This window comes from Ursus maritimus, unplaced genomic scaffold (genome assembly GCF_017311325.1).
Source record: "Ursus maritimus isolate PB19 unplaced genomic scaffold, ASM1731132v1 scaffold_2, whole genome shotgun sequence".
NCBI lineage: Eukaryota > Metazoa > Chordata > Mammalia > Carnivora > Ursidae > Ursus > Ursus maritimus.
This window is the reverse complement of record NW_024424452.1, coordinates 47,361,999-47,378,493: the sequence shown is the minus strand read 5'-3', so window position 1 is coordinate 47,378,493 and position 16,495 is coordinate 47,361,999. Positions and strand designations below refer to the sequence as shown.

Below are 16,495 nucleotides of genomic sequence, written 5' to 3'. Positions count from 1 at the left end.
TTCGATTAACAATGGTAATTATAAGGAGGATTCTCCTGCAGGGACACAGTTGGTCTCAAATCCCCTACAGCCCTCGGAAAAAACCCCTGGCTTCCCTCTCTCTCAGGCCTACCAGCGCAGGCCACTAGGTAAACTTATTCCTCTGACCTACTGGCAGATTCAGCCCCGTCTCAAAGCACAACAAACGCAGAAGGCTCTCCGCTCACACTTAGCGGCCCACACTTAATGAAAGCCAAACATCTTTCTAAATAACCTCACTTTACGTTTCCAAAAGCCCTCCGGACAGGTAGGTGGGAAACAGACCTTATTTCAGCATTTCAGCTGTGGCAAATGGGGAACAAGCTACTCTCCACAATTCCAAGGTGAAAACCAAAGCCAAGTTTCCCAACTTTCTGGGCTGCACCATACGAACTTGCAAAGGTAGACTGCACTTCTAATCCTGCAACCACAGCTCTGTATTTTCCAAAAGCAATTTCCAGGCTAGACTCTAACTGCTACAAATAGAAAGGATGCAAAAGAACCATTATTTGCATTCGGTCATGGAGTCAACAAAGTGGATTAAACTGGGACTGGCCTCCAACTGGCCTTGTAAATGTGATGTTAAATGCTTCAATTTTAAAAAAAAAATCAGTATTTCTTTTTTCTCTCCCAGTTTGCCTTCTCCAATTCAACTTGATGGATGGCGGTGGCCTTACCACCACCGTAGCCACTTTGGCATGAGTGTGTAGAGAAGATACCAAGAGTCAAAGGATCAATGAGAACTGCAATAACAATGAAAAAGAATTTTCTTTTCTAAATGCTCCACCTGCTTCCATCCTGTGAACCCAGGCCTTGGCAGGGATCACGTTGGGGCTCATGATCTATGGGACATGGGGTCAGGTCCGTGGCTTTCTAGAGTTGTCCATTCCATGGACGTGGAAACCTAAGATCAGGAGGTTAAATGACATTCTTAAAATAACATGCTTCGGAGGCAGTCAGCAGTAGGCCTTAGACCTCCCAACTCAGGGTCCTACAAAATTTGTCACACCTCAGACTCCACTGTACTTGTTCATTGTACTCCAACTACAGAAAACAAGATGGCTGCTTCCACACGCTCATTCTAGTCTAGGGGATATTTCAGATTTTGTTAAGGGTGTGGAAAGGAATCATAAAACAATGAGTTATGGAAAGAAAAAAGTGAAAAACAGAAGGCGATAGTGGGGAACAACCTCATCCTAGCTCCCACCAGTGGGACATTGTCTGCCAGAAAGAGATGCCTTAGATATAGGCCTTATTCCGGAACATGGCGTTCCATCAGGAGCCAATTTCAATCCCTGCAGAAATACCAGAACAACCACGTGTCTTCCTGAGTGCAAAAACCAGGCCAAAGAAGAAACAAAACCGAAGTTTATGCCAACACAGAAGACACAAACCCCATGTAACTATTGAGCGATTGAAGGATGGCTGGTCCACACTGAAGACGTGCTGTAAATATAAAATACACGATGGGTTTCGAAGTCTTAGTACAAAAGAAAACGTAAAATAGCTCCTTAATAAATTTTATGTTGATCACATGTTGAAATATTTTAGATATTTGGATTTAAAAAGATTTCTTAAAATTAATTACACCTGTTTCTTTTTACTTTCTTTAAATGAGCCACTGGAAAATGTAAAGCATTAAATTTAAAATTACATATGTGTTTACTGAACAGCACTGTCCTGCGGGATGCTCTCCCTAGAACTCTAGGACTGAAGGAGGGAGAGGCAGGTATGTTGGGATGACTTGTGCTGAGCTTTGCCCAAGAGTCTTTTTCCCTCTCATACAGACAACCACTTAAAGCATTTAAATGCAGCAGGGTCAGAAGCATTTTGGCGAGCCTCTAAAACCCCTGGGCAGAGCTGGGAGAAAACCCAACCTGAAGAGACAGAGCCAAACTAGTGAGAAGGGTGGTCAACACTCTGCCATGTGGTTTTGGAAAAAAACAAAAAAAAACAAAAAACGGTAGTTAGCATGTACTGAACATAGTCGCTCAGCTATATGCCTTATATTATTGTGTTGCTTAGTGCCCCCAAACGACCCTACATAGTATTATTATCTTTACCGTGGAGGTGAGGAAAGTGAAACTCTGTTAAATCAAGTAACTTATTAATATTACACACCAAGCTAGGAACAGAATCCAGGTTGCTTTTGCCTCAAAGTCCATGCTTTCTCTATCATACTAAATTGCTCTTCAGAAAACTGTCAAATCTTTTTTGCTAATTCCTTCCTTTCCAGGAACGGGACACCTGAAATTTCAGCAGTAGAAATTCATCCTTTTGATTTAAATTTATCAAAAAAAAAAAAAATTAGGGTAGGTATTGATCAAACAAGATAAAAAAATGCAGTAGAACCCTAAACATGGAGGAGAAGAGAGCTCCCCGACTAGAGAAAAAGGTTGAAAAACATGGAAGTCTGGGAGTGCTGGTGACAAACCCTGGTGTCATCTACAATATAACCTGAGAGTATGCCTCCTACAGACTCAAAGGAAACAGTGTGGAGGCTCTCAAAGCACCGAGCACAGAGTACCATGTGATCCAGCACGGGACTCCTAGGTGTATATCCAGAGAGATACAAAGAAACCTCCACACAAAACTCATATGCACACGTTCATAGCAGCAAAAACATACAAAACAAGCGAAATAATCCATCAGCTGATGAATGGGTAAACAAAATGTGGTATATCCATACAGTGGAGTATTATTTGGCCGTAAAAAGGAATGACGTATTGGGACGCCTGGGTAGCTCCAGCAGCTGCCTTCAGCTCAGGTCATGATCCCAGGGGCCGGGGACTGAGCCCCGTGCAGCAGGGAGTCTGCGTTTCCTTCTCCCTCTCCCCCCTCCCCCCACATATTCTCTCTCACTTACAAATAAATAATTAAAAAAAAAAAAAGGAACAAGTGTTGATGCTATGCTATAGCGTAAGTGAACCTGAAAATATGATGCTGAGGGAAAGAAGCTAGTAACAAACCACATGTTATATGATTCCATTTATGTGAAATGTCCAGAATAGACAAATCCATAGAGATTAGCAATTACTAGGGGCTAGGCAAAGGGAGAAGTATGAACTGACTGGTAATAGGTACTGGGTTTTTTGGGAGGTGACAAAAAAAAATATCTAAATTTAGATTCTGATGGTTGCACAATTTTGTGACTCTACTAAACCACTGAACTGTACAGTTTACATGGGTGAATTTCAGGGCATATGATATATTTCAAGAAAACTATCAGGGGCGCCTGGCTGGCTCAGTCGGTAGAGCATGCAACTCTTTATCTTGGGGTTGTGAGTTCAAGCACCACGTGGGGCACAGAGTTTACTTAAAAAAAAAAAGATGGGGCACCTGGGTGTCTCAGCCAGTTGAGCATCTGCCTTCGGCTCAGGTCATGATCCCAGGGTCCTGGGTTGGAGCCCCACATCACATGAGGCTCCCTGCTCAGTGGGGAGCCTGCTTCTCCCTCTCCCTCTGCCCCTCCCTCCACTTGTGCTCTCTCCCTCTCTCTCAAATAAATAAATAAAATCTTACCAAAAAAAAGAAAACTATTAAAAAAATAAAAAAGAATAAACGTCCTATGTATCAAGGCTGTCATTATGACAAAGATAAAATTTTTCCTAAATAAGAAACATAGTAGGAAGTCAGGAAGAGGTGGAGTTGCCCTAAACTCACTTTGTGTTACTCTTCCTACTTGGAAACTTTGTAAATTGAACGGATGGGTCTCTGTGTTTTCAGAGAGAAAATATTTTTAACTATAATTATGTAATATCAGTTGCTGATGCTAAGAGAACGCTATCCCTAACATAGGCAACTTGAGCTTTTCAGGTAGTTGTTGTCCAGTTCATGGATAATTAAACCCTTTGTCTTTGTTCTTACCCATTTCTTTTTGTCCCCTTTTCTTCCAACCTAGCCCCAGCCTTTTTGGCCAGATATAGCTAATTCTCACTTTAAGAGAACAGCAAGAGAAACAAAAGAAAGCAAATCTTAAATTCAGCAATTTTTGTCTCTTTTCAGCATAGAATCACAGAGTCTTGGAATTGGCTTGGTCTTTAGGGACCATCTGGTGCAAGCCTCTCGTTTTCATGTAAGAAAACAGGGCCAGAAATAATAAAAGCTAACAGTTATTGACTGCTTATGCCAGGCACTGTAATTTACATGTATTACCTCATTTAATCCTCCCGGCACCCCTCTAGGATAGGTATCATTGTTATCGTCTTTTTACAGAAGAGGAAAATTTTGAATTTTCCCTAACTTAAATAAGGTCACAGAGCTCAAAAGTAGGAGATGTGGGATACAAACCCAGGCAGTGTGGCTTCAGAAACCAAGTCCTTAACCAGTACTATTAGAGTTTCTCCTAAAATCATTTAAGCAATCTGCCTACCATCTTACAACCCCTTAGTGGCAGGTGCGAGGCACCCACCCCAGTACCTGCTTAATGACAGCAGTGTCAGTGCAAGATACAGTGGAATCTATGACCTAAACCCAAAAGGATAATTTTTTTTTTTTTTTTTTTTTTTTTTTTTTTTCCCTTTTCAACTTTTTTTCCCACCAAAATTTTTTTTTTTTTTTTTTTTTTTTTTTTTTACCCATTGCAATCTTGATTTCCACCAATAATTGAGGGATTGAAACACAGCTGTCACTCATAAGAAGACCTTCCGGGAAGTCACTACTGACCTTATTCTGCCATACAGGCCGATAGGTTTTATAATCTTATGACAGTCTATACCTGCACCTTTTTTTTTTTTCTGAAAATCACTCTGCCAAGTTCTGAGAAGTGACATGTCTAAGATGGAGATAGAGCAAACAATTCAACCAGAGAATTCTCCCCATGAGAGACAACTGATCACCCACGACGTGATTATAGACTAGTGGATATGTTTTTCCCTTGCCCTGAAAGAGTTAACACAATGACATCCTATGAAATGGAACAGGATACGAGTCCTGACATAATTTATTATAGAAAATACAGCATTTTTTATTTGGATAGCCCAGGGAGCTCAAAGCACTTTGCAAACAACTCATTAATCCTCTGCGTATTTTATTTATCAATTACTGCATTCCTTCAACCTGAGCACGCCGTCCAGGTAAGGCGCAGGGGTGGGGCCGGCACTGTCCTCTTCCTCTTACCAGCCACGAGAGGCAGCACAGACAGACTGGGTGCTCTCAGGGTCATATGAAAATGAAAAAGAGCTGTCTTTGGGGGCTGGACCTCGGACACTGCCTCTGTCATGTGGCTTTTGGGGTGAATTTTTTGTATACAAAAAGGGAAAGGAATGAAGTATATTTAGATTCACCTCACCATGTTTAAAACATAACAGCAGCCATCTAAAAGAGGTTTAAAACCAAAATTAAGGCTAAGTTTTCCTAAGGCATGAATGTAAATTATGTCTCCAAAGAAGCTGGGGTTATGCTTTAAATTAAAATGAAAATGCGTTCCTATTTAAGTATGTGCAGTTTGTAAGTTTGGGTTGGTTTGCTTGTTTAGGGGTATTTCTGTCATTTTGCCCACAATACAACCCAAAGTTCGTGGATGTCAGTAGAACGCGGGGGCAAAAGCACAGGAGTAGGGCGGCATCCGCAAAGAGCTAACATGCACAGGCAGGCAAGGCCCAACTGGGAACCCACAGCCTCACTGCCCCCAGCTCCCAACACCCACTGTCCCTGGGTCCCAAGTCTCTCTGTGCGGCCCTCTCATAAACCCTCTCCCAATTCCTTCAGTTGAACTTAAATCTCTCTCCTCCCCAATCCTCCCCGGCGCCCTGATCATTAGAAGAAGGGACACCAAACTTCCAAAACTCTCGTTCTGATAGGTTACGACCCCAGTGTGCTTTGCACCCTCATTCCCACCTCTCAAATGCCAGCCTCTGTCTAATCCACTCCTAAGAATGGATCCACAAAAGTGACTGGAGAGAAGGGCTACTTCTCATCAGTCCTAGTGTGGCGCGTCCATAGCTCACACCCAGATTATGATAAACCGTATACTGTCGAATCACATGACTTCTGCCCAGCTCACTGCGGTGCCTGAATGGTGTTCAAGTAAAGCTGGGTTGTAACTTCCCTTCCTTCACTCCCCCTTTCTCTCTCTCTCTCCCCTTACACACACACACACACACACACAAAACGAAAGAGAGAGAGAGAAAAGACCTAACACTTGAACTCGCTGGTCAGCAAGAAAAGTTTTTGCCTTTGGCTGCCATGGATGAACTTCTGTGAAGTCACTCTCGCCACCTCGACCCCAAAAGGAATCTGAGCAGAGGCAGCCCTAAATTGTCTAAAGTTATTTCACTCCTGCTCAGCTCAAGGCCTCACACCATCAGAATTATTCCCCTGCTGTATACAGCAGTGCCCCTCTCCTACGTATGCAAACATATGCGTGCGCACACACACACACACACACACACACACACACACACACACACAAATTATTCTCTAATGTTGTAAAGAAGAGAGGAGTACCGGTCCCATAATATAATTGCCATATTACAAAGAAGTGGCAGGCAAGAATAATAAGATAAGGTGTCAAAAGTGAAATACAGTAGTAGACTTAAAAAAAAAAACCCCACAGTTCTACGGTGGGGGTGTTAATTGAACACAGAGAAAAAAGAAAAGAGAGAGAACAAGAGTGTTAAGGAAGCAAAAAAAAAAATGATTTTTTTAACCTCCTTCAGTGATTTGATTTAACTTCAGTGCAGATAATTCACAGAGGAAACTCGGCTGAAAATGCCATAGATAGCTATTATGTTCTAAAATTAAAAACTATTCACAACAATTACAGCTATTCATTGCTATCTATAAATATTCTCCTTTAGTAAATGGCACCCAATATTTCTTGTGTGTTTTCCTCATTTTTAAACCTGCATGATTTTTGACACAAAAATAGAAAGAAAAAAAAAAAAACACTGGAAAATATAAGCAAGATCTTTTTGAAGAATGCAGTGTGTCTGCCTTTTCTTTCTCCTTCTCTCCCATCCCATCAACCCCACTACCACTACATCCACACATATGTAAAACTCAGCCTATTGCTAATTTGTCAGAAGACAAGGAATGGTTCCTAAAAAAAAAAAAAAAAACCCAAAAAAACAAGAGACGGTAAGATATGGAGGGGTCCAAAACTCTATATTAAATCCCTCCGTTCCCAGAAGGAGAGAGCGGAGAAAAGCCCCTTCTGAAATACACATCGCTGTAGGTCTGGACAAGGTGTTCGTTGCTGCTGTTTGAGATTTGCCGCACGAGCATTTTGCAGGCATTCTCTTTTCTTAGCATTTATTTTTAAAAAGCAAAAGGGTATCAAAATAAAAACTCACCCACACTCTGAAGCAAGAAGACACATGGTGGGTTTTTTTTTTTTTTTTAATATCCTCACAGTAATTTCTGACTTAAATACCCATCAATCAACTGTAATTTAGACGCTGCTGCCTGCTTTGGGTGTTGAGCGCATGTGTTTCTTTCAAGTTCCAAAAGGTTGGTAAGACAGTCTTTGCTAGCGTTCCTACTTGTTTCTGAGTTTTCCAACTGAAACCATGAACAAAAACAAAAAAAGGAAAAGCGGCAAATGAAGGCCGTTGCTGTGCTCCTCCGGGAGGCCCGTCTTCCCGACAGAAAGACCTAGGTGAGCCAATGTGTCAACTTCGTGTGAGAATACAAACCAGCCAACAAGCCCACCCTACAACAAGCAACCTCTACAGTGCTGGAGATGGGAACGGGAAAATGCTCGTTCCAGGCAAGGGGGCTTGGAAGTAACAATAGGAAAAGTCCCATTACAATGAAGGAACGCCTAGAAACTGACCATCAACAGATCTGGTTACCAGCTCTGCAGCCAGAGGGGAAAAAAAAGGCTCCTGCAACTTTACACTTTATGTGCCTCCGACACATTGACTGCCAGGAAGATATGCTGGCACAGGGACGGGGAGTTGGGCAAATCCTGAGGAACGGAGTAATCATGCTTTAGAATCAAAGGCTTCTCCTCCACCAGTCGTCCGTCCCCTACCTTTAACACAGAACACTCAACATTCCAGAAGACAGTCCTTCCTTCCCCTCACTCCTTCCACCGTACAAGTAGAAGAAAAACAAGGAGGAAGGCCCTTTTTTTCTTTTCTTTTTTTTAAACTCTCACCCACGGGTGCCCTCTCAATCCAAAACCCTATGTGTATGTGTGTGTGTGTGTGTGTGTGTGTGTGTGTGCATGTAGATTTCCCCTTTAACACAGGGGCAGGGATCCCTGCCGTTTTCAATTTCCAGGACTGGATCAACTATGTTTTAAATCCAGGGGTCTAAAGACAACACACAGAACCTTAACTTCAATTTTTTTAAATCTCCAGACATTATTCATTAAGCAACAGAAAATTTTTAAAAAGCAAAATACACAAGCCAATGATAAATTACACCTTTCAAGTGTGATTTTGACCAATACCACTGCTTCCTATCACCGCAGTTTAGCCAATATGAAGAAGGAACAAACTCTTTAACACCGGAACCGGATCTCTATTCACACCCACCCACTTTGATCTACTGCCTTAGTAGATTTTAATTAGAAGACCAGAATTAAACACTTTGGCCACAGTATACATTCAAGTGCCCTGATAGCCTTCCTTTCAATAAAAATCTGATAAAGTGTCTTCAAAAATAGAGTTGCCTTAGCCTGGATTATCAAATATGCCTTACGTCTTGATTTCTACATTTCATGAATCAAGACAGGCAGGAAAGCATACTCGATTAGAGACAAATTTCAACAGATCAAATATTCAAAGTAAATAAGCATCGGAGATCAAAAGAGAAAATGCGAAGGAAGGGAAAAAAAGGGGAGAAGAAACAAATAGACATGCACTTAGGCTTCCTGCTCTGGCTAATAGAAAAAAAAAAAAACTAACTAAAAAGTGTGACAAACTGGAAAAGCTCTTTGATATCTGTATGCACCATTCATAAATCTCTTAAAAGGTGTTTCACAGCTAAAATAATGTAATTAACAGCTTTGCAGTGAGGTTAGGCTCTGGCAAGGCAACCTGGAAGTCTTGAAGGTCTGAACATCACTGCTCAGGTGCTTTGTCTAGAATGTTATGCACAACACAAATAACATTCAACAAAGGAGCTGCTGACTAATTTCACATAGGTTTCAAGACCCAAGTAACGCACGTTCCATCAGTGGTCACATCTTGAAACTATTTGTTTGTTAAAAGAAACACAGAGAGCTTTCAAAAAGAAAGCCACCCTGTGTGCCCTCCCCCCCCCCTTATTTTTATGTGTAACTATCAATGTATATCAACCGGGCATGCAATCATATTTATTGTCACTTTCATTCATGTCATGCCCTTGCTTATATGGTTTAGATATGAATTATTGACTGTTACACTCCTTGTTGTAAAAAATAAATAAATAAATAGGATGGCAGGTACTTCGCACTGCTCTGAAGCGAGCGAGCGAGTCAGAGGCCAGCAGAAGCTCCCGCTTTATATAACCACCCCTCGTTCCTCATCTTTATGCCCTAGTTTCAGATTGCCTTCTCAACTCTTTCTTTTTTACAAGGCAGAGATGCACCCACTTTGGAAAATTAAGGCTTAACACAAACAAACAAGAGGATGTGGCTAAATGTCCTTCCCAGAGCATCTGTTGTTTAAGAACACCTCTGATTGATGATAGCTATTTTTTAATTGTTGCTTTAAAATTTAAATGCCCTCCTGGGATGTGTTATAAGTGTGTGAGTCCATGATACGAGGTCTAGAAAGTAGAAAAACAACAGAACGAGGGATCTCTTGGCATTATGTTCTCCTCAACCCAACGCTTCCCCTGGCTATAAAATCACAGGGCACTCAGACACCGGTAACCTGACGTTGTATGGCGCTTGCCACAAAGGTATTTGACAACACTGCTGAAAACCTTTCGCCTGCTGCTTGGTACAATCACAAGAAAAAAAAGGAAAGGAAACTTTAAACAGTGTAGCCCCCATGCCCAACTCCAAAAACACAAGGGTTTTAAATATGAGCCAAAAATATTTTCCTCTAGGAAACAGACTTTTACTTTCATATTTTTCCCCCAGAGGCACACATCATTCTGTACATTTCCCTTCAGAACCTCTATTTGAGCCCCAATTTCAAAGAGGCCGGTAACCGAGTCAAGGAAAATAAACCAGTAATGCTTGATAATAACTGTCAAAGAAACTTGGTGCTTTTTCCAGGAAGCAGAGCTACCAGGACTTCCTATTGGAATCTGCGACCAATCTTGACAGTACTTTCAGGCTGAAATTTTAGTATTTAAATAATGGGTTTGTCATTGCTGGTTGAGTGAGTCAATTGGCCAAAGAAAATGCTTAAATGTTGGAATCTCAGTCCTACCTGTTTTTTCTTTGATTTCACACAACACATTAAACAAGGCAGGCTTCATTCTGTGGCAGTTTAAAGCATGTTTTCTGCAAGAAAGAAACAACAACATAATAGCTTAGGTGGACTTTCAAGATCAAACTGCTGATAATGCACAGGGGGGAAAATGTGAACATTTAGCCAAAATTCTATCCCAAGCATAACTCCGTGGCATGCTTCAATTGTTTTATGACTTAATATACAGAGTCCCGCCATAGAAAAAGAAATAATGTTAATTAGCAGGGAGAGAGTAGGGATCTAACTACAGAACAGAAATAACCTAAATTATGCCCATTTAGGCAGAGTTGGGTTTTTTTTGTGTGTGTGTTTTTTTAAGTAGTTCAATCAAAGTGGAATTCTTAAACCAATAATCCTATCGAGGGCAATGAACACGGCAAAGCCAAAAGCCTGGGATAACAGTTTTCTATAATCTATGTATCTACCACAGCCTAGGAGCTGTCTGCCTCTCGGTCTGTGTGTGTGTTTTCAAATTTAATTCATCCATGTGTTCGAATTCATTCCGCAGATGCCCCTGTATTCTCATAAACACAAGATGCTTGAAAGGTCTTCTGAGTAGAACTGTCAATTTATAAAATTTCAGTCCCCAAGTTAAAGAGTATGGAAATGCATTGCCAGGGGGCAAACATACCCATATGGGGAATAAATTCATTTCTCTGTGTTCACATTATGCCTCTTGTGCACACACCGATTATTTGCAGGTGTTGAAATTCAATTATTTACAATTAGGACCTTGCACCCATTGGGGAAAAAATAAATACAATTCTGCCTTTTAGATTAGTGATTTACCTGGTTCTTGTGTGTGTGTGTGTGTATTCAGAATGCACTTGAGGAACAAAACAATACCTTTCCCTTGATTTTACTATGAAAGCACTTAGCAGAAGGATATTGTTTTGGAAACAAAATCCTGATCCTATCAGCTATCAGTTAAGGGAATTCTGTTTACAACCTGAAATTAATGGGTAAAGACAAATGGAAACCCCTGGCACTCCAGACACATGCAATTCTTTTTTAATTCTTGTGAAAGTTAAAAAAAAAAAAATAGACATGGCCTCATGAAGAACAGTAACCATAAGTATGCTTTATACACTGTGCAGCGGAGAAATAAGCCCCAAAATGCAAGAGTATCAAAATAAACACATGCACTGTGTCTAAAACAGGAATGGTTTACTTTGTAAATAATAAATGTACACGAGAAAGGTACGGCTAAAGGAGGGAAAAGCAGACCCAGTATTTGCTAAGTAGAGTTACATTGTTTAACCAAAAAGAAAGCTTAGTGGTGAGTGAGTTCTCATGTGGAGTGAGAAAAAAAGGTGGAAAATACTTCCCGGTATCAAAGACCCCTTTTGGGGCCTTTGAAAATAGTTTTCATTAATTGTATTCTTCCACAGAGGCCCAAATGGAAAAACAAACAAAAGCAACAACAAAAAGCCCCACACGGCTTCACAGAAATACTGCATTTCCACAGCACATCAGTGGGGTTACAGAGAGAGAACAGATTTCCCTCTCCCAAAATTGTGTCTGATCTCTCTCAGCATCTAGGCCACTGGAAGGGGGGACCCGCCAAGCCACGGCTGTCCTCAGTTGTACAAAGAGGAATACGACTCAACACGAGTAAAGTGGTAAGTCTCCAGCCTTCCCGGCCCCTTCCACTTCACAAACTTGTTATTAAACCAGTTTACTGGTATGTCCGAGTTGATTTTTCTGGAACAATGTAATGTGGAAATCTGTTCCAATTCAAGAAGAGATTGCCAGTGGGAATCTTCCACTTTACGATAATTATTAGCTTCTCTTCAGATAATACAATTCAGAAAGAGCACCGATTCATTTCTGAAAACTTTCCCCCATTTAAGAAATTCAAGAATAGCTCCAGTCTTCGAGCCTTTTTAAGTTTTCGAACCCAGGTAAACCTCGGCACCTTCTGAGTTTACATGTTGCATGTGCTTGCTGCTAAAATAAGGGTGTAATTCACAACATCCACGCTTTGAACTGCTTCTCATTTTCTCAACTCAAATTCCTTATTTCCGTAGGACAAAAATATATATAATGATGTCTTTTCCATATAACTAAGTCATTTGAGGTATAGGAATTGTGTACATATTTAAAAAAAAAAAACTACTTCTAAGATTTAACAAAGCGGGGTAATTAACTGTAAAGACATATGTGGTCATTAGATTTTTTAAATTCTTCCTTTCAAGATCGGCCTTGGGCAAGCTGTTAATGGGCTGCCACTAACTCTACATTTTATTCTGAAAGAGAATTTACAGTAAAATCCTAGGTGGAGAACTGTATACCGGGCAGTGGATTAAGTTGAGAAGCCACATAGTTTCTTTATTATGCTTCCTTAATAAAGATCTTCCTGTCCTATGATACTGAAATACATGAAATTCACACATGCCTTCATTTCTATTTATTTGCATTCTAAATGGTCCTGAAATAAGCATGGGAAAAACACCATGCTTGATTTTTGTCCCCCCCCCCACCCCTTTTTAAAGGACCATACATTCTGTGCTACGGAAGGTTGCTAAACTGACTCAAATTAAGAGACAATAAAGTTAAACTGCCTATCTGAGTCGCCCAAAACTAACAAATATGCCTAAAAGCAAAATTAGATTTTCCTTCATTCCATTAGCTTAAAAAAAAAAAACAGAATCAAATGAGTACAAAATATCTTTTGGATAGCTGACAAGTACTGACAAAGAATTAATCCGCTTTTTTTTTAAGGGGGCAGAAAGGAGAAAAGATAAAAATTAATTTTGAAGGGGTACGTCAAGAAAGAAAAGCAAAAGTCTCTGAATTAGGTGAGGAGTCACTAAATTTGCAAATAAAGTGTTATTGGGACATTTTATTTTGTAATGTTACGGAGTCCCTCAACAAGGAGGCATGGAATGCTGTTCAAAACTTGACAATTCTGCTCTCTCTCTGATACTTTTTTAAAGCAGTAAAAAGTGCCGAGGGCCGATTTTGGATCGGCTGGCAGGATTTTCGGCGTGCCTGAGTGTTGTGTGGACATATACGAATATCTCTATATTCTCACACACACCACACACACACACACACACACACACACACAGCCACATCTCGGCATGGGCGATTACACTTTCGATAACAACGCTCCTTCCAATTTTACTCCTCCGCCATGTAGTTGCTCGTCAAAATGGGAAAAGAAATAACATTTAAAAAGAAAGCGCTGTGCTGATTCGGTTCCCATTGTTTCCCCCTGCGAGAGGGAGAAAAACAAAAAACCCCAAGAAAGGAAAAGAAAAGCCTCCATCTCACCTGGCCTGCGCCTCATCCAAACTCTGGTCTGTGATGGTCATAATTTGCTGTAAAATGTCTCCAATGTCCTGCTTCCTCCCGCCCTCCCCCTCGGTCCCTCCGGCCCCATCCTGCAAGTGCTGGGACAGGCCGGGGTGTCCGGCCATCCCGACCCCAGCATGGGAATGCATCAGCCTGGGCTGCTCGTCCATCTCCAAAGGCAACGGCAGCCCCCGGCTCTTCCTCTTCTGCTCCTCGGCTCGGCTCCTGGGCAGCACCAAGGCTTTTTATCCTTCAAGCTGGCTTCAGATCCTTTTCAGGATAAACAGGGAAGGGGGAAAAAAGAAGACCAAAAGAAAAAAAAAAATCCCTTTGCCTCTTTTAGAGGCTGGTGGGAGGATGGGGAGTGGGGAGGGGGAGGGGGGCGTGAAGGGGTTGCGGGGTGAGGGTGGGGATAAGGGCTGGTGGGGAAGGGTGTTGACTCCAAAAAGCAAGAAAAATAAACCACCTTCCCACTTGACGAAAAGAAATCAGAGCTGGCTTTTGGTTTTTCAGTCCGGTCTCCTTTGCAAGGCAGAAATGGGCTCCCGGCGCTTAAATCTGTGGCTTAATCCTTTTGCAAATATGCATTGATCGGGAGAAAGGAGAGGAAGGCAGGGGGATTGCAATGCAAACTTTCCCCCCCACCCCCCGCTGCCCCCCACCCCCACTCCGGGCCAGAGTGATCTCAAAGGGGGTGGGCTGTTGCAAAAGCCAGATCTCCCCCGGCCGCGGCGGCAGGCAGAGCACAGGCTCTCTCCTCCTCCGTGTCTCTGCAAACTCCGACAGCCCCGTCAGCCTCCTGCTTTTGTTTAGCTCAGGCTCAGGACTCCAGAAACACACACAGAAAAACCACAGCCTGCGAAGAGGAGGAGGAGGAGAAGGAGGAGGAGGCCGAGAAGGAGGAGAGGGGAGGGGGCGGGGAAGCCGGGAGGCGGGGGAGAGAAGGAGGGAGGAGGGCGCGCGGGCCCCGCCTCCCTGTCCTGATTGGCCGTCGGAGAGAAGACGGGCCCTCCTCCCCCTGCTCGCCTCCGTGCACCTCCTCCTCGGCCTCCTTCGGCTCCTCCTCGCCCGGCGCCCTGTCAATCAGAGTTCAGAGGTGGGCCGGGAAGGAGGCCGGGCCAGTGCCAAGTCTCCAGTCCTTAAAGGTGCAATGGTACCGGAGCTCCAGCTCAGTGAATGCCCAGTCCTGTCGCCTGCCTCGCTTAGCTGCCGTCCTTGAGGAAAATGCGGCTCCACTTCAATGCAAACGTATAATATTCACAGAAGAGAACACAGGCGGTGTGAGTCTACCCCCCACCCCTGTTTTCTTTTGCTGTAACATTGCAATTGGAAAACTGGATCCTTGTAAATCCTTAGACCTCAGGGAAACTGTTGAGAGCAAAAGTTTGTCAGCACGAAGTAGTTATGAAGCACAATCGAGCTGCTAATGTAACTAACAATGATCTCTAATAAACGGCAAATGTAATAATGGATTTTTTAAAAAATCACAGCAGAGTTAAAAGTAATACCGAACTGTGGCATTTTTGTTGCATGAAAACTAAATTATGAACTATGAAACAAAATAATGTTGAAGGGGAAAAAAGATTAATAAATAAGTCCACCAAATGAATCTAATTCAACTTATCTCTCCCTTCCCCCTGGGGGAAATTAGTTATTTGGCTTAAATACTTAATAAAGAAATGCATTATCACAGTCTGGTTCTAGTTTTTAATATAGTCTAATAAGCATTATTAACTGGAATAAGAAACGAACTGACGTTTATTGAATGCCTACTATGCACCAAGTAATTTACGTGACTTATTTTATTTAATCCCCAAGACATCTCTGTGAGCCACGGATTATGATTTTCACTTTACAGAGAGGGACCTCAGAAAAGTTAAATAACTTGTCCAAGGTCCCACCGTTTTTAAGTGTCGAAGCTGGAATTCAAACCTGAGTGTGGCTCTCTACCAACACTTGGTGTTTCAGCTGTGCAACCTGCCTGGGTCCAATGGCAATGTGTGAATCACACAAAAATTAGCTATCTATGCATTGTCCGTGTTGTTTGTAAAGAGGCTTAAAGTGCTTTAAAAATACATACTCGAACAAGATGACTCAAATTGAAAATGGGTAGGAAAGAATGAAAAAAGATTTAAATAGAATTGGGGGGAAAAACTAGCAAGAAACTGCCAGGTGAGTCCGGTACTCTACCTCCAGGTAGATCACAAATTTGCCTCCCACCTTCTCATGGGGCAAGGTGAGAGGGGAGATCTGACTGGCCACGCAGTCACAATGGGCAAAACATAAAAGGGCAGATGAATTACTTAGGAAAAGGCCAGAATATGTTGAAACCTAAGCTGTTCTAATGTGTAGCCAACCCTCTTCCCAGATGGCAGTATAGCCAAAGGAAACGTGTTGAACCACTGCAAACCTCAGTGTATCCAATCTGCAAAATGGAAGGCAAGCTTGCCAGGTGCTTTGAGATCGTCAAATAAAATGTTACTCTTTTCATCACTCCAACCTCCTTCCCAATCATTATCAAAAACAAGTTTGGCAACATAAGGAGCATTTATGAAAGGATTTCAAAGCAGTTCTTAACGAGCAAGTTGGCACTTAATGGCATGAGGCCATGCAGTAAGGCGTATTAATGGTGATTATGATGCCATTACTTAATAACAATTGTTTTATTCATATACATACCCTGACTTGTAAACTGGTTTTTTAAATCAACACTAGAAAAAAGTTGAGCACAAAACGATATCCTCAAATTGTATGTCAGGGACACTGAGTATCCCTTACATTGATGAAGTGATCCCATCTTCGAGCATGAAAAGAAGTCA

General features: G+C 41.9%; 1 protein-coding gene across 1 annotated transcript in view; it reads right to left on the bottom strand.

Annotated features, from left to right (window-relative positions):
• Positions 1-14,302, bottom strand: part of PBX1 (PBX homeobox 1) — a 280,666-nt gene extending 266,364 nt beyond the window's left edge. The window contains 3 exon segments of the mRNA XM_040635989.1: positions 10,335-10,408; positions 13,656-13,946; positions 14,143-14,302. Coding sequence (XP_040491923.1) covers positions 10,335-10,408; positions 13,656-13,846 — 265 coding nt within the window. The 5' untranslated portion in view covers positions 13,847-13,946; positions 14,143-14,302.
• Between the last annotated feature and the right edge of the window lie 2,193 nt (positions 14,303-16,495).